The sequence below is a fragment of the Oncorhynchus gorbuscha genome, linkage group LG05, assembly GCF_021184085.1.
Source record: "Oncorhynchus gorbuscha isolate QuinsamMale2020 ecotype Even-year linkage group LG05, OgorEven_v1.0, whole genome shotgun sequence".
In the NCBI taxonomy this organism is placed as follows: Eukaryota; Metazoa; Chordata; class Actinopteri; order Salmoniformes; family Salmonidae; genus Oncorhynchus; species Oncorhynchus gorbuscha.
This window is the reverse complement of record NC_060177.1, coordinates 71,455,142-71,473,240: the sequence shown is the minus strand read 5'-3', so window position 1 is coordinate 71,473,240 and position 18,099 is coordinate 71,455,142. Positions and strand designations below refer to the sequence as shown.

At 47.8% G+C, this 18,099-nt stretch overlaps 1 protein-coding gene across 1 annotated transcript; it reads left to right on the top strand.

Moving 5' to 3' along the window:
- The first annotated feature begins 1,833 nt into the window (after positions 1-1,833).
- Positions 1,834-8,546, top strand: adra2b (adrenoceptor alpha 2B). Its single transcript, XM_046351059.1, has one exon. It carries the CDS (start codon positions 3,098-3,100, stop codon positions 4,703-4,705), a length of 1,608 nt encoding a protein of 535 aa, XP_046207015.1. The 5' UTR covers positions 1,834-3,097; the 3' UTR covers positions 4,706-8,546.
- The last annotated feature ends 9,553 nt before the right edge of the window (positions 8,547-18,099 follow it).

Here is an 18,099-nt window from a genome sequence, read left to right as displayed (position 1 = left end):
GTTGGAAGCCCGAGAGGCAGCGGCAAAAATGTATTTGGGGGGAGACACGGGGAGTGTGGCGAAGTCAGGTAGGAGACCTACGCCCACTCCCCGTGTTAACCGTGGAAAGAGAGGGACCAGGCAGGCACCGTGTTATGCCGTGAGGCGCAGGGTGTCCCCGGTGCACAGGCATAGCCCGGTGCGGTACATAGCAGCGCCTCGTATCGGCCAGGCTAGAGTGGGCATCGAGCCAGGTGCCATGAAACCGGCTCAGCTTATCTGGTCTCCAGTGCGTCTCCTGGGGCCGGGGTACATGGCACCAGCCCTACGCATGGTGTCCCCGGTTCGCCAGCACAGCCCAGTGCGGGCTATTCCACTTCGCCGCACTGGCCTGGCTACGGGGAGCATTCAGCCAGGTAGGGTTGGGCAGGCTCGGTGCTCGAGACCTCCAGTGCGCCTCCACGGTCTGGTCTATCCAGTGCCGCCTCCACGCACCAACCCTCCGGTGGCAGCCCCCCACACCAGGCTGTCTCTCCGTCTCCTCCCTACAGGTACTCCCGCCTGCTCAGCGCTGCCAGAGTCTTCCTCCTGTCCTGAGCTACCAGATTCGCCCGTGTGTCCTGAGCGGCCAGAGCCGCCCGTCTGTCCTGAGCTGCCAGAGCCGCCCGTCTGTCCTGAGCTGCCAGAGCCGCCCGTCTGTCCTGAGCTGCCAGAGCCGTCCATCAGCCAAGAGCTGCCAGAGCCGCCCGTCAGTCAGGAGCTGCCAGAGCCACTCGTCAGTCAGGAGCTGCCAGAATCATCCGTCACGCCGGCGCTGCCGGAATCGCCCTTCACTCCGGAGCTGCTGTGGAATGGGGTCCACGTCAGACACCCACCCAGACCCTCCCCTATAGGTTCAGGTTTTGCGGCCGGAGTCCGCACCTTTGGGGGGGGGGGGGGTACTGTCACATTCTGACCTTAGTTCTTTGTTTTAGTATGGTCAAGGCGTGAGTTGGGTGGGTTGTCTATGTTCCTTTTTCTATGTTTTGGGATTTCTGTGTCTGGTCTGGTATGGTTCTCATTCAGAGGCAGCTGTCAATTGTTGTCCCTGATTGACAACCATACTTAGGTAGCCTGGTTTAACTTTTGAGTTGTGGGTTAATGTTTCCTCTGTCTGTGTTTGTACCATACGGGAGGGACTATTTCGATTTTCGTTTGTTCATTCACGTTGTTTGATCAATCCATGTCACTAACAACAGTGTTTTGTCTTCATCAAGCAAGGGTCAAGAGGCTAATTCATGGGAACATAAGGTTGCATACAATAGGGGTTTATCTTGCAGAGTAGCCAATAGACCATTATGGAACCAACAATGAAATCATGATCAGGAGGGTGATGTTTATAATGATGATGATGATTGATGAAGGTGATGATAATGTTATTATTATTTTGTACCTTTATTTTGAACTCCATGGTGATTGGTGGTGATGATGGTGATGATGTTGGTGGTGGTTATAGAATAAGAAACTCACACTGTAGGTCTTTGTAGAAAGATAAATAAGTGTGTTCTAGCCTGAGACCTATGCATTCTGTAGAGTTAACTGACCAACGCATAGCGGAAGGGTTCTACGACTGTGTTTTACCTTAAAGATATAACGGCGTACCGATGGACAGTGTGTTAGTGGGTAAAGAGAGAGAGAGAGAGAGAGAGAGAGAGAGAGAGAGAGAGAGAGAGAGAGAGAGAGAGAGAGAGAGAGAGAGAGAGAGAGAGAGAGAGAGAGAGAGAGAGAGAGAGAGAGAGAGAGAGAGAGAGAGAGATGGCATGGTCTCATGACGACCGTATTGACATCACTCGGGTTGGAGAAGCGCGAGGAGGAGAGGAGAGGCGCTCCCGTTATTAGACCAGGGCTCGCGGTCACGCTCACTCCTGGAGATGCACGCGTTGCTGCGAGACAAACTGATAAACTCAAGGAGAGAGGCAACGAGGCGCTGCACTCAGGAGTACCACTGAGCGAATAGACCGAACCAGGGGCCACGAGCCAGCCAAAGCATGACTGCGCATCTTCCGCGCTTGGATATACTAAACACTCGCACACATTCCTACCAAACCGAGATATGAGCTCTAGTAACGGGGAAACACGAGGAAACCGAAACAGCAAAGCAACGACTCTGGGTGATGGACTCAATGCGCAACTTGGAATTATGTTGGACACGGTTTTGTTTTCATAAATTAAAGAACGTTTTTTTTGGCAACATAAATACTAACTTCCCAGTGCCATTCAGAAACAACTTATTATTTAAGAAGTACACTTTACTCGAATAATGTGAGGACATATTTTGGTAACACGCCAGTTAGTCTGCCGAAGCTCAACCATTGTATGAGCTACATCTGTTCAAACCATATTTGTTAGAATAATTTATTCTTAGATTAGCCTACATGCACAGCTTGTATATGCTCAGATCGCCTTGCTGTTTGCGTCTGCTAAGAGACAGCGGGGTTTTGAGGGAGAAAAGGTGCGCGCACTGACATCTGACGTGGTTATCCTACTGAGGAAAAGGTGGTTGTAACCTGTTCCCAATCTCGCCGGTGTCGCCTTGTATTATAGTCAGAAATTAGATTGAAAGGCTATTTCTGTAACCGCCCTGCAATCACGTTCCGCCACAATCCATTCTGTTTTGTGTGCTGGACTACTTTTAATTGTTTGAGCGGTTTAATTTCATACTGTAGGTATTCCACATAGCCCAGATCGACGGGAAATATATTTGCGCTCTACTGTATTCATCGCACTCGAATAGAAAACCATTGACCACTGGCGCACTCCATGGGCATAGTTTAGCGTTTGACTGATTAGAATGGACTTGGATGATGAAATTGGCAGGAGAAGGTGAATGAACTGCGATAACACGTAACACGAAATTATGACTTTTTATAGGCTGTGGAAAGATCAGTTATAGGCTAATATTTCCCCCCTAAACTTTTCAGTGAATGCTTTGACAGCAACATAAACAAGCTCAGCTATAGGACTGCTTTTAAAAAAATATAATTTTACCTCAGCCATCCTCAAGGACTATTAAACAAACATATTGATTACTACAACATTTTATTAACCACTGCAATCAACCCCATCCATCGTGTTAGTCATGGCATCACCCTTGGATAGTGCATGTTCAGTGGAGCTGGGCAACCCTAATAGCTCGACCAGCGGTTCATCTCTTCCCTGCAACCAGAGCGTCTCTTCCCTGCAACTGGCCCCTTACTCCCCCGAAGCCACGGCGCTCTTTGCTACGGCTATCACCCTCATGATAGTCTTTACCATCGTGGGAAACATCTTTGTCATCATCGCAGTCCTGACCAGCCGTGCACTCAGAGGACCACAGAACCTGTTTTTAGTGTCGTTAGCAGCTGCGGACATTTTAGTGGCAACCCTCATCATCCCGTTTTCCCTGGCCAATGAACTGCTGGGTTACTGGTACTTCAAGACTCTGTGGTGTGAGATCTACCTGGCGCTGGACGTTCTGTTCTGTACTTCCTCTATAGCTCACCTGTGCGCCATCTCATTAGACCGTTATCTGTCCATCAGCCGGGTTACCTACTCCCGCCAGCGCACACCCATGCGTATCAAAGCCTCCATCGTGGTGGTGTGGCTCATCTCAGCCATCATCTCCTTTCCTCCTCTCCTGTCGCTGAATAAGAGCGAGCCAGGTGGCGAAGGTAGTGAGAGGGGTCCTCAGTGCCAGCTGAACGACGAGCGCTGGTATATTCTCTACTCCACTGTCGGCTCCTTCTTCGCCCCTTGTCTCATCATGATCCTGGTCTACATGAGGATCTACCAGATCGCCAAGCAGCGCACACAGAACCCGCCAGGCGAGCCCAGGAAGGATGGGGTGGGCTGTGCCACCCCAAGTCAAACCCCTCGGGGGATCCAAGCCAACGGGAAGGAGGAGGGAGGGAAAACCCCAGCTATTCCCCATAAATCTTCCAGCATCAGACCACCCACCCTGGCTATTACTCCATCACTGTCCCCTGACCAGGCCAATGAGACCCCCTCTTCTCCCACCCCCAATAACCTTCTTCATCCTCCGGATCCATCCCTAGCTCCAACCCCAACAACCACCTCCCCTCCTACCTCACCCATGGGTCCCTCACACTCCTCAGTCTCTCCCTCTCCCTCCTCCACCATTCCCCCACTTTCCCAGGCCAAACCCAAAGATGGGGAGAAGAAGGGGAAGAAGGGTAAGAAGGGGAAAAAGTACAACAATAATGGGGATAGCTCAAACAGCTCTGACAGTGACATGGAGCACGAGGGAGGGGGGAGGAGGGGAGTCAACACCCCTAGCATGGCGGGTTCACCTGGCATCCACTCCCCTGCCACCATCCAGAAGTACAGGGACATGATCGCCACCTCTAAGGGAGCCCGGCTGGTGGCGGGGAGGAGGTCTAAGCCAGACACCACTCCAGGAGCGGCACGTCGTAAAGCCATGGTGAACCGAGAGAAACGTTTCACATTCGTCCTGGCCGTGGTGATCGGAGTGTTTGTCGTCTGTTGGTTCCCTTTCTTCTTCTCCTACTCACTGCAGGCCATCTGCCCTGAGACCTGCGCCCTCCCTGATCCCCTCTTTAAGTTCTTCTTCTGGATCGGCTACTGCAACTCCTGCCTGAACCCCGTCATATACACCATCTTCAACCAGGACTTCAGGAAGGCCTTCAAGAAGATCCTTTGTAAGAACACCAAGGGAACCTTCTTCTAGACTGGTTGCTCTGTAAGGACACCAATGGCAACATTATTTTAGTAAAGGGGCCTTAAACAGATTACCTGTAAGGTCAGTCCCTTCTTTTCATTCCCCTCTAAACCTGTTGAGGATTACAAAACAGCACAAATATTCTGTCCTTTTTTGAAAATGATCACTGATTTTAGATTCTAATTGATGACACTACAAAGGGCTGCCGATTCTACCGTGAACTGCTGCAGACTTTCCAAATAGAAGGCGGACTCAGAATAGCTGTAGAAAAGCTCACCTTGCAACAGGGTTAAAAAGACCTTGTGTAAGAAAGAAACTCTCTAAGGGCTTGTTGTTTTAGTCCCTTGGTGCGTATCTGCAGAAGTCCAGCTGTTACCTGGAGAACTGTGAGGGCCCATTGCAAGGACATAGTGTGGGGAGAGTATGTGCAATATATGTTCAGTGACTTCTACTCTGGGGGGCTTTAGAATGATACTGTGTACTAATCTGACCATGGTATTTTTTTTAAAGGTAGGAGGGATGTTTTAAGGTGTGAGCATCACATATTATGCACAGAAAGTGGATGGAGAAGAGGAAGAGAGGAGTGAAAGAAAACGCCATTTTGGCTTTTTAGTCACTCGTGACATTAAGGACATGTGGTTGTTGGTAAAATGACAGTGTAGCGCTGCTCTCATCAGAGTCTAATTGACTGACTCATATTAAGGTTGTCTGGGAAATCTGTTTAATTTAAAATTGAGAAACTTTTGTGTACAGAAGTACACCACTAGGGTTGCAAAATTATTTAAACGTTCAATGAATGCCATTGTTTTCCTGAAATCCCTGTTGGAAGATTCCCAGAATCAGGAGGGAATAAGCAGGAAATCCAGAGTCCTCCAGCCTGGATTTCTGGGAAAACCAGGAAATGTATTGAATGTTCATGGTATTTTGCAACCCTATACACCACTGCTCACTGAGAACTCCTGATCTACACACAACATTCTTTAAAACAATACAGTATCCTTTAATTAGCCGTCTGAAAAACGAAACAGAACAACGTGAGGAGATGATGTTTTGGAGTGATAGAGGACTGAGAATTAACCCAAATACCTGTCAGCCTGTTTAAGTACCTCTCTCTATCAGAGGGCAGAACCATGAGGAATACACAAGACCCAAGTCGTCTCTCTACTTATGTCTGCATAGTTACTTTTTTCCTGCCTCAGGAATAGCATGCGTTCCTGTAGAGATGTTATCCACATGAGAGATACAACAACAAGGCTTTTACTGTTCAACTCCCTCTCAAACGCTGATCCCCACCACTGCTGTAGTGTGGGGCTTAGGCTATATTTTGAAAGACACCTTTGTAAAACAAACATACCTTGCCTCTGGCTCTGTGAGGACAGCGGGTGCATCTCAATTGTCCATTATTGGTTCCTCTACTTGTGTATTTTTCTTCATCTGCACTGAAAAACAAAGGATATAGGTGAATGCAAAATAAAGGATCAGGAATTTGTTTCCACCTGCCCAGCTCTGGGTCGGTGCAGGTGGACTAAAAGAAGATGAAGAGAAGAAACCACTTAACACACTCTCTAAATGCCAAATGGCACACTATTCCCTTTATAGTGCACAACTTTTGACCAGGGTCTATAGGGCTCTAGTCAAAACAGTGCACTATGTAGGGAATAGGGTGCAATTTGGGATTCAGAGTGCCTCACAGAGAGCTTTTAAGGTACAGCTTTACCTCTCCCCCAATATCGCTACACAACAGGGTGACCTCTGTTTCCACATTTTTTACATTTACATTTGAGTCAATTAGCAGACGCTCTTATCCAGAACGATGCACGTTCATACTGGTCTACCTTGTTCCATCAACATCAACATGGATTGGGTCTGTACATTTAATCTATATAGCACAATTCCAAGTGCTTAAAGCATATTGCATTGCAAAGAGAATAAATACTTTCCCAAATTGGGACAAGGAAAGCAAATTCGGACATTAAGAGATTTTTGCAATACAGTCTTTTTTAAATATTAAAGACACTGGACAGTGACTGGCTAGCTTTGTTTGAGTGGATTCACCTGATTTCAGCCTGAAAGGACATTGCTATTACCGAACACACTTCTCCCCATTGAACAGAACAGAGCAGAACAGTGGATGTTTATGAGAGGAGGAACTCAGCCACCTACCTGGCCTGACACAAACATTTCAAACAGTCTTGAAAAAACTAGTTGATATTGATTATAACACTGAAAGGTCATGTATATCCTCAACTGTTTCTGGAAGGACATTCATCCCATAAGATAATGTAATACTATATTAATGAATGATTGAAAGATGGATTAATTGATTGATTTGGGAATGTGCCTGCACTGGCTGACTGGACTTCTATCTGGCACTTTATTTATCCTTTATCTATCCTTTATCTCTGAGAGGTACTGTGACTCTTTATGGTTGCTCTTTATGTACAGTATTTCTCAGAGACTGACAGGTCAAGATGCTCTTTGTGTTTTCTCCCCCACAAAGGCTATGTCTGTAATTGTGAATGCTGTGTTATGACACTATGGGACGAGGGCTGTCGGCAACAACCCCTTTACGGTCCTGTGGGAAATTCTGCTTACCCTTGTGTGTGTGCGAGAGACTGTGTGTGTGTGTGTGTGTGTGTGAGAGAGAGAGAGAGAGAGAGAGAGAGAGAGAGAGAGAGAGAGAGAGAGAGAGAGAGAGAGAGAGAGAGAGAGAGAGAGAGAGAGAGAGACTGTGTGTGTGTGTGTGTGTTTGATAAGAGCCTGCATGAGTACTGTGTGTTTGCTAATGATCCACTTCTAGTGGTACAATCTGGCTGTTATTGTGTACTGTGGATGTCCTCACACTGGTAAGCACAGAAAACAGATGTGGTGATAAGAGAATCTGTCCAGAGAGCTCTCCCTGAGGGACACTAGTCACTAGATGGCCTGCTAGAATGGACAAAAGGGAGGTATAACAGAACTATTTAGAAAGCACATTATCTATTTGGTCTTCATTTATGGTTATGGTAACTGTTAAGGATCTGAGTAAGATCAACGGTGAGATAAGAGTTAGTTACTGACATTGCGTGAAAATGGCATTTTGTGGAACTCTGTCCTTTCAAATATGGCCGTTTAGTGACCCCCGAGGGACAGAAGAGCCCTGGGAAACCAGCTGACACAGACAGAGAGGGACTCATGCTCTAACGATGGGCTGTGATTGGATAAGCTATATGTATTATTTATTTATTTTGAGCAGTTTTTGTTTTCTGTTCGTTTCATATTTATAGTTTTTTTTCTTCCTGGTGGGCACTCCAAGCAAGGCAAAGCTAATGTGAACAAAACAGAGTAAACACTGTATAAAATCTGAATATGTCGAATGATTTATTTAATGTGAGCAGAGGAACATGATTCAGGAGTAGACTCAGTCAATGAAGAAGATAAATGTCATGAATTGAGAAAATCCTTTACAATATTGGTCATATGGATTTGAATGTCCTTGAATTTTCCTGCAGCTTATTTTTGTATGTATTATTTTGTACTTGTTTCTTAAACAGTTAAAATGGTGGTTTGTACGATACTTTACTGTACTGATGGATGGCGCTATAACAGTCTGTGGTTGCATAACCATGGAGCTCAGCAAACAACCGCCCCTGTGTTGGCTCAAATCGTTCTGCGACAATAACATTCTCTTGCATTCTAGAATGTGATTGTCATAGAACTTTTGGTGGCAACAGGGCAGCCATGAAATCTTAATGTATATTGAATCATCATTCTCCCTGCTCCTCTGTGATCTGCCTGGACTCTTCTTCTTCTTCTTCCCCTGCTGTGTTTGACCCTGGACTCCCTCCCTCTCCCCTCCATTTAGAAATAAAGCAGTTTAAATCAACATGGCATGATGTCATTTCAATCACTTAATATCATGTAATACCCTACTGCTATGACGTTAAAGGCAACATGCTTAGGCTTAGCCCACCACCACATGGGAGTTAGATTATTACACACGGACTCTTGGGGCTGGCCCTAAGTATAGCAGACTTAACTGGATCAATATTACTGTACTTTTAAAGTTTTGGAGATGCCAAAAGCCCACAGTATACTGTTAAAAATTGGATTTATAATTTGAGATCATTTGTTTTATATTATGGGACAATTCTAACCTTGTGTACCCCAACACGTGAGCGGGAATGAAGACGTCATTTTAAAGTGGTTCATTTTAACTGAGTATAAGGCATACTGAAAGCAGCACAAGCACTGCCAGTTACTATATCATCCACATGGAATAAATGCACAGCACACTGTTTAACAATCTGCCTTGAGTGTCACACACACACACACACACACACACACACACACACACACACACACACACACACACACACACACACACACACACACACACACACACACACACACACACACACACACACACACACACACACACACACACACACACACAATCAATGTCAATTTCTCCCTCTCAAAATGACACTTAACTCAGTACATTGTAAAGTCATTTTCTGGACCATTCAATTGGAGAGGAATGTGCTGGGGTCACTTTAAAATGTCCTTGTTTTTGAAAGAAAAGCACATTTTTGTCCAATAAAAAAACATCAAATTGATCAGAAATACAGTGTAGACATTGTTAATGTTGGAAATGACTATTGTAGCTGGAAAATGGCTGATTTTTAATGGAATATCTCCATTGGCGTACAGAGACCCATTATCAGCAACCATCAGTCCTGTGATCCAATGGTACATCCAAGTTTATCATTTTAAAAGGCTAATTGATCATTTGGAAATTAATTAAAGAAGAAATAAAACTGATTAAAGAAGCAATACAACTGTCACTCTTTAGACTAGTTGAGTATCTGGAGCATCAGCATTTGAATGTCTGTCCAGGTCCCGAGGACGTTGAGAAAGGCCTTCAAATCCGTCCACTAGGGGCAACAGTGAGCGCTATTACCATCAAGTAGGCTAGGGTTTTGCTAGGGCATTGTGGATTGGGGTGGTGGATGGACATAATCTCATGACTTGGAAGACACAATTTTTTTTTTTTTTACCCTATTCCTAACCTTAACCCTTAATTTTAAAATGTGACGTTTGGAGAACTGGAACGATGATGAGCAGGAGGAGTCAACCTAGTCCAAGGGTGTCAAAAATACTTTGATATTTGATGTTTCCGGAGCAACTTCGAAATTTGACATTTTGAAAAACGTGGATTAACGTCAGAATCTGAAGACATTGATAAAATTGTGAGATCTAGTTGGTTATAAAGCAGAGCAGAGAGGGGCAGGAGGACAGATGACTTGCTTTAGCCAGGAAGCTCTCAGAACTAGGTGCATTTCACAGTGTTGTACTGTATATTCATAGGAAGCACAACCTCTCCAGTGTCCCATCTCTGCTGGAATACAAAGCAGCACTTATCAGATGAAGAGGACACTGGAATATGGATGTACAGTGGGCTCCTAAATGATTGACATCCCTTGATAAAGATGAGTAAAAATTACTGCATAAAATAAACAATTCAAATCCTGAGTTATATTGTACGCTCAAAATAATTGCGAAACTATGTTATTTTATACATATAATTGCTCAAAGAAAGAGATTTTTTTTTAACAAGAAAATATTTTTTTCTCAAATAGATAAGGGTCAAAATGATTGATATGTTTTCAAAACCTTTCAATAATTCACCTTGGGAGAATAACGGCACTGAGACATTTTCTAAAATGTTTTATCAATCAATCAATCCATCAATCAAATGTATTTATAAAGTCCTTCTTACATCAGCTGATGTCACAAAGTGCTGTACAGAAACCAGCCTAAAACCCCAAACATCAAGCAATGCAGATGTAGAAGCACCTTGGCTAGGAAAAACTCCCTAGAAAGGCCAGAACCTAGGAAGAAACCTCGAGAGGAACCAGGCTATGAGGGTTGGCAACAGGTCAGCACCTCAGGAGTAAATGTCAGTTGGCTTTTCATAGCTGATCATTCAGAGTATCTCTACCGCTCCTGCTGTCTCTAGAGAGTCGAAAACAGCAGGTCTGGGACAGGTATCACATCCGGTCCGGGTTCCATAGCCGCAGGCAGAACAGTTGAAACTGGAGCAGCAGCACGGCCAGGTGGACAGCAAGGAGTCATCAGGCCATCAGACTCAGGTCCTGAGAGAGAGAGAGAAGAGAGAAGAGAGAAGAAAGAAGAGAGAAGAGAGGAGAGAGGTAGAGAATTAGAGAGAGCATACTTAAATTCACACAGGACACCAGATAAGACAGGAGAAGTACTGCAGATATAACAGACTGACCCTAGCCCCCCCATCACATAAACTACTGCAACATACTGTAAATACTGGAGGCCTGAGACAGGAGGGGTCGGGAGACACTGTGGACCTGTCCGATGATACCCCTGGACAGGACCAAACAGGCAGGATATGACCCTACCCACTTTGCCAAAGCACAGCCCACACCACTAGAAGGATATCTTCAATCACCATCTTACCATCCTGAGACAAGGCCAAGTATAGCCCACAAAGATCTTCGCTACAGCACAAGCCAAGCCGAGGGGGGGGGGGGGGGGGGGGGGGGGGGGCGCCAACCAGGACAGGAAGATCACGTCGGTGACTCAACCCACTCAAGTGATGCACCCCTCGTAGGGACGGCATGGAAGAGCACCAGTAAGCCATTGACTCAGCCCCTGTAATAGGGTTAGAGGCAGAGAATCCCAGTGGAGAGAGGGGAACAGGCCAGGCAGAGACAGCAAGGGCGGTTTGTTGCTCCAGTGCCTTTCCATTCACCTTCACACTCCTGGGCCAGACTACACTCAATCATAGGACCTACAAACCTACGGTTTGATTTGTTTGATCGTAGCTAGCTACATAGATAGCTACATAGCCGTCTTTGTATCAAAGATAATTGTGTAGTCTAGAGCGATTTTCTAGGTTAGCTAGCCAGCTATTGTCGTTCTTTTAACGCAACGTAACGTAATCAACACTGCTAGCTAGCCAGCTAGCCCCCGAATAGCAGCACTGTAGAAACTATTACACTCAACGGAACGACTTGATTAGTGTAGTGTCAACAACGCAGCCACTGCCAGCTAGCCTACAAAGTCAACAACGCAGCCACTGCCAGCTAGCCTACTTCAGCAGTACTGTATCATTTTAATAATTTTAGTCAATAAGTTTCTTGCTACGTAAGCTTAACTTTCTGAACATTCGAGACGTGTAGTCCACTTGTCATTCCAATCTCCTTTGCATTAGCGTAGCCTCTTCTGTAGCCTGCCAACTATGTGTCTGTCTATCCCTGTTCTCTCCTCTCTGCACAGACCATACAATCGCTCCACACCGCGTGGCCGCGGCCACCCTAATCTGGTGGTCCCAGCGCGCACGACCCACGTGGAGTTCCAGGTCTCAGGTAGCCTCTGGAACTGCCGATCTGCGGCCAACAAGGCAGAGTTCATCTCAGCCTATGCCTCCCTCCAGTCCCTCGACTTCTTGGCACTGACGGAAACATGGTGTTATGCAGGTGAATGAGGACCCAAAAGCGACTTGGCGAAAACAGAGTTTTTAATCCAGTAAGAAACTTTACAAAACAAAAAGCATAATACTACTCGTAAAGACGAGAACAGACTGGAGACTTGATCGAGAACTGCAGGTTGCCTCGGGAAGGCACTTGAACCTAGCAGACTCAGACACCTGCTCACCACGCAGCATCTGAGGGAAACACGACACGACAGGGCAAAACATAGACACAGCACGGTGAATTATAGATGAGGATCCGACGGGGCAGGAACGGAAAACAAGGAGAGAAATAGGGACTCTAATCAGGGAAAAGGATCGGGAACAGGTGTGGGAAGACTAAATGATTGATTAGGGGAATAGGAACAGCTGGGAGCAGGAACGGAACGATAGAGAGAAGAGAGAGCGAGAGAGTGAGAGAGGGAGGGGGAGAGAGAGGGATAGAAAGAGGGAAAGAACCTAATAAGACCAGCAGAGGGAAACGAATAGAAGGGGAAGCACAGGGACAAGACATGATAATTAATGACAAAACATGACAGTACCCCCCACTCACCGAGCGCCTCCTGGCGCACTCGAGGAGGAACCCTGGCGGCAACGGAGGAAATCATCAATAAGCGAACGGTCCAGCACGTCCCGAGACGGAACCCAACTCCTCTCCTCAGGACCGTAACCCTCCCAATCCACTAAGTATTGGTGACCCCGTCCCCGAGAACGCATGTCCATGATCTTACGTACCTTGTAAATAGGTGCGCTCTCGACAAGGACGGGAGGGGGAGGGAAGACGAACGGGGTGCGAAGAAAGGGCTTGACACAGGAGACATGGAAGACAGGATGGACGCGACGAAGATGTCGCGGAAGAAGCAGTCGCACAGCGACAGGATTGACGACCTGGGAGACACGGAACGGACCAATGAACCGCGGAGTCAACTTACGAGAAGCTGTCGTAAGAGGAAGGTTGCGAGTGGAAAGCCACACTCTCTGGCCGCAACAATACCTTGGACTCTTAATCCTGCGTTTATTGGCGGCTCTCACAGTCTGTGCCCTGTAGCGGCAAAGTGCAGACCTCACCCTCCTCCAGGTGCGCTCACAACGTTGGACAAACGCTTGAGCGGAGGGAACGCTGGACTCGGCAAGCTGGGATGAGAACAGAGGAGGCTGGTAACCCAGACTACTCTGAAACGGAGATAACCCGGTAGCAGACGAAGGAAGCGAGTTGTGAGCGTATTCTGCCCAGGGGAGCTGTTCTGCCCAAGACGCAGGGTTTCTGAAAGAAAGGCTGCGTAGTATGCGACCAATCGTCTGATTGGCCCTCTCTGCTTGACCGTTAGACTGGGGATGAAACCCGGAAGAGAGACTGACGGACGCACCAATCAAACGACAGAACTCCCTCCAAAACTGTGACGTGAATTGCGGGCCTCTGTCTGAAACGGCGTCTAACGGGAGGCCATGAATTCTGAACACATTCTCGATAATGATTTGTGCCGTCTCCTTAGCGGAAGGAAGTTTAGCGAGGGGAATGAAATGTGCCGCCTTAGAGAACCTATCGACAACCGTAAGAATCACAGTCTTCCCCGCAGACAAAGGCAGACCGGTAATGAAGTCTAGGGCGATGTGAGACCATGGTCGAGAAGGAATGGGGAGCGGTCTGAGACGACCGGCAGGAGGAGAGTTACCCGACTTAGTCTGCGCGCGCAGTCCGAACAAGCAGCCACGAAACGGCGCGTGTCACGCTCCTGAGTCGGCCACCAAAAGCGCTGGCGAATAGACGCAAGAGTGCCTCGAACACCGGGATGACCAGCTAACTTGGCAGAGTGAGCCCACTGAAGAACAGCCAGACGAGTGGAAACAGGAACGAAAAGGAGGTTACTAGGACAAGCGCGCGGCGACGCAGTGTGCGTGAGTGCTTGCTTAACCTGTCTTTCAATTCCCCAGACTGTCAACCCGACAACACGCCCATAAGGAAGAATCCCCTCGGGATCAGTAGAAGCCACAGAAGAACTAAACAGACGGGATAAGGCATCAGGCTTGGTGTTCTTGCTACCCGGACGGTAAGAAATCACAAACTCGAAACGAGCGAAAAACAACGCCCAACGAGCTTGACGGGCATTAAGTCGTTTGGCAGAACGGATGTACTCAAGGTTCTTATGGTCTGTCCAAACGACAAAAGGAACGGTCGCCCCTCCAACCACTGTCGCCATTCGCCTAGGGCTAAGCGGATGGCGAGCAGTTCACGGTTACCCACATCATAGTTGCGCTCAGATGGCGACAGGCGATGAGAAAAATAAGCGCAAGGATGAACCTTATCGTCAGACTGGAAGCGCTGGGATAGAATGGCTCCCACGCCTACCTCTGAAGCGTCAACCTCGACAATGAATTGTCTAGTGACGTCAGGAGTAACGAGGATAGGAGCGGACGTAAAACGTTCTTTTTTAGAAGATCAAAAGCTCCCTGGGCGGAACCGGACCACTTAAAACACGTCTTGACAGAAGTAAGAGCTGTGAGAGGGGCAGCAACTTGACCGAAATTACGAATGAAACGCCGATAGAAATTAGCGAAACCTAAAAAGCGCTGCAACTCGACACGTGACCTTGGAACGGGCCAATCACTGACAGCTTGGACCTTAGCGGAATCCATCTGAATGCCTTCAGCGGAAATAACTGAACCGAGAAAAGTAACGGAGGAGACATGAAAAGAGCACTTCTCAGCCTTTACGTAGAGACAATTCTCTAAAAGGCGCTGTAGAACACGTCGAACGTGCTGAACATGAATCTCGAGTGACGGTGAAAAAATCAGGATATCGTCAAGATAGACAAAAACAAAGATGTTCAGCATGTCTCTCAGAACATCATTAACTAATGCCTGAAAAACAGCTGGCGCATTGGCGAGACCAAACGGCAGAACCCGGTACTCAAAATGCCCTAACGGAGTGTTAAACGCCGTTTTCCACTCGTCCCCCTCTCTGATGCGCACGAGATGGTAAGCGTTACGAAGGTCCAACTTAGTAAAGCACCTGGCTCCCTGCAGAATCTCGAAGGCTGATGACATAAGGGGAAGCGGATAACGATTCTTAACCGTTATGTCATTCAGCCCTCGATAATCCACGCAGGGGCGCAGAGTACCGTCCTTCTTCTTAACAAAAAGAACCCCGCCCCGGCCGGAGAGGAAGAAGGCACTATGGTACCGGCGTCAAGAGACACAGATAAATAATCCTCGAGAGCCTTACGTTCGGGAGCCGACAGAGAGTATAGTCTACCCCGAGGAGGAGTGGTCCCCGGAAGGAGATCAATACTACAATCATACGACCGGTGAGGAGGAAGGGAGTTGGCTCGGGACCGACTGAAGACCGTGCGCAGATCATGATATTCCTCCGGCACTCCTGTCAAATCGCCAGGTTCCTCCTGAGAAGTGGGGACAGAAGAAATGGGAGGGATGGCAGACATTAAGCACTTCACATGACAAGATACGTTCCAGGATAGGATAGAATTACAAGACCAATTAATAGAAGGATTATGACATACTAGCCAGGGATGACCCAAAACAACAGGTGTGAAAGGTGAACGAAAAATCAAAAAAGAAATAGTCTCACTGTGGTTACCAGATACTGTGAGAGTTAAAGGTAGTGTCTCAAATCTGATACTGGGAAGATGACTACCATCTAAGGCAAACATGGGCGTAGGCTTGTCTAACTGTCTGAAAGGAATGTTATGTTTCCGAACCCATGCTTCGTCCATGAAACAACCCTCAGCCCCAGAGTCAATCAAGGCACTGCATGTAGCACCCGAACCGGTCCAGCGTAGATGGACCGACATAGTAGTACAGGATCTAGATGAAGAGACCTGAGTAGTAGCGCTCACCAGTAGCCCTCCGCTTACTGATGGGCTCTGGCCTCTTACTGGACATGAATTAACAAAATGTCCATCAAATCCGCAATAGAGGCACAGGCGGTTGGTGATCCTCCGTTCCCTCTCCTTAGTCGAGATGCGAATCCCTCCCAGCTGCATGGGCTCAGTCTCAGAGCCAGAGGAGGGAGATGGTTGCGATGCGGAGCAGGGAAACACCGTTGATGCGAGCTCTCTTCCACGAGCCTGGTGACGAAGATCTACCCGTCGTTCTATGCGGATGGCGAGAGCAATCAAAGAGTCCACACTGGAAGGAACCTCCCGAGAGAGAATCTCATCTTTGACCACTGTGTGGAGTCCCTCCAGAAAACGAGCGAGCAGCGCCGGCTCGTTCCAGTCACTAGAGGCAGCAAGAGTACGAAACTCTATAGAGTAATCCGTTATGGATCGATCACCTTGGCATAGGGAAGCCAGGGCCCTAGAAGCCTCCCCACCAAAAACTGAACGGTCAAAAACCCGAATCATCTCCTCTTTAAAGTTCTGGTAATTGTTAGAACAATCAGCCCTTGCCTCCCAGATAGCTGTGCCCCACTCTCGGGCCCGGCCAGTAAGGAGTGAAATGACGTAAGCAACCCGAGCTCTCTATATAGAGTATGTGTTGGGTTGGAGAGAGAACACAATCTCACACTGGGTGAGAAAGGAGCGGCACTCAGTGGGCTGCCCGGAGTAGCAAGGTGGGTTATTAACCCTAGGTTCTGGAGGCTCGGCAGGCCAGGAAGTAACAGGTGGCACGAGACGAAGACTCTGGAACTGTCCAGAGAGGTCGGAAACCTGAGCGGCCAGGTTCTCCACGGCATGGCGAGCAGCAGACAATTCCTGCTCGTGTCTGCCGAGCATGGCTCCTTGGATCTCGACGGCAGTGTTACGAGCGTCTGTAGTCGCTGGGTCCATTCCTTGGTCGGATCCTTCTGTTATGCAGGTGAATGAGGACCCAAAAGCGACTTGGCGAAAACAGAGTTTTTAATCCAGTAAGAAACTTTACAAAACAAAAAGCATAATACTACTCGTAAAGACGAGAACAGACTGGAGACTTGATCGAGAACTGCAGGTTGCCTCGGGAAGGCACTTGAACCTAGCAGACTCAGACACCTGCTCACCACGCAGCATCTGAGGGAAACACGACACGACAGGGCAAAACATAGACACAGCACGGTGAATTATAGATGAGGATCCGACGGGGCAGGAACGGAAAACAAGGAGAGAAATAGGGACTCTAATCAGGGAAAAGGATCGGGAACAGGTGTGGGAAGACTAAATGATTGATTAGGGGAATAGGAACAGCTGGGAGCAGGAACGGAAGATAGAGAGAGAGAAGAGAGCGAGAGAGTGAGAGAGGGAGGGGGAGAGAGAGGGATAGAAAGAGGGAAAGAACCTAATAAGACCAGCAGAGGGAAACGAATAGAAGGGGAAGCACAGGGACAAGACATGATAATTAATGACAAAACATGACACATGGATCACCACAGATAACACTGCCACTCCTACTGCTCTCTCTTCGTCCGCCCACGTGTTCTCGCACACTCCGAGAGCTTCTGGTCAGCGGGGTGGTGGCACCGGGATCCTCATCTCTCCCAAGTGGTCATTCTCTCTCTCTCCCCTTACCCATCTGTCTATCGCCTCCTTTGAATTCCATGCTGTCACAGTTACCAGCCCTTTCAAGCTTACCATCCTTATCGCCCTCCAGGTTCCCTCGGAGAGTTCATCAATGAGCTTGATGCCTTGATAAGCTCCTTTCCTGAGGACGGCTCACCTCTCACAGTTCTGGGCGACTTTAACCTCCCCATGTCTACCTTTGACTCATTCCTCTCTGCCTCCTTCTTTCCACTCCTCTCCTCTTTTGACCTCACCCTCTCACCTTCCCCCCCTACTCACAAGGCAGGCAATACGCTCGACCTCATCTTTACTAGATGCTGTTCTTCCACTAACCTCATTGCAACTCCCCTCCAAGTCTCCGACCACTACCTTGTATCCTTTTCCCTCTCGCTCTCATCCAACACTTCCCACACTGCCCCTACTCG

Coding starts and splice junctions, on each gene's coding strand:
- adra2b (XM_046351059.1), top strand. CDS start 3,098: ATGGCATCACCCTTGGATAGTGCATGTTCAGTGGAGCTGGGCAACCCT.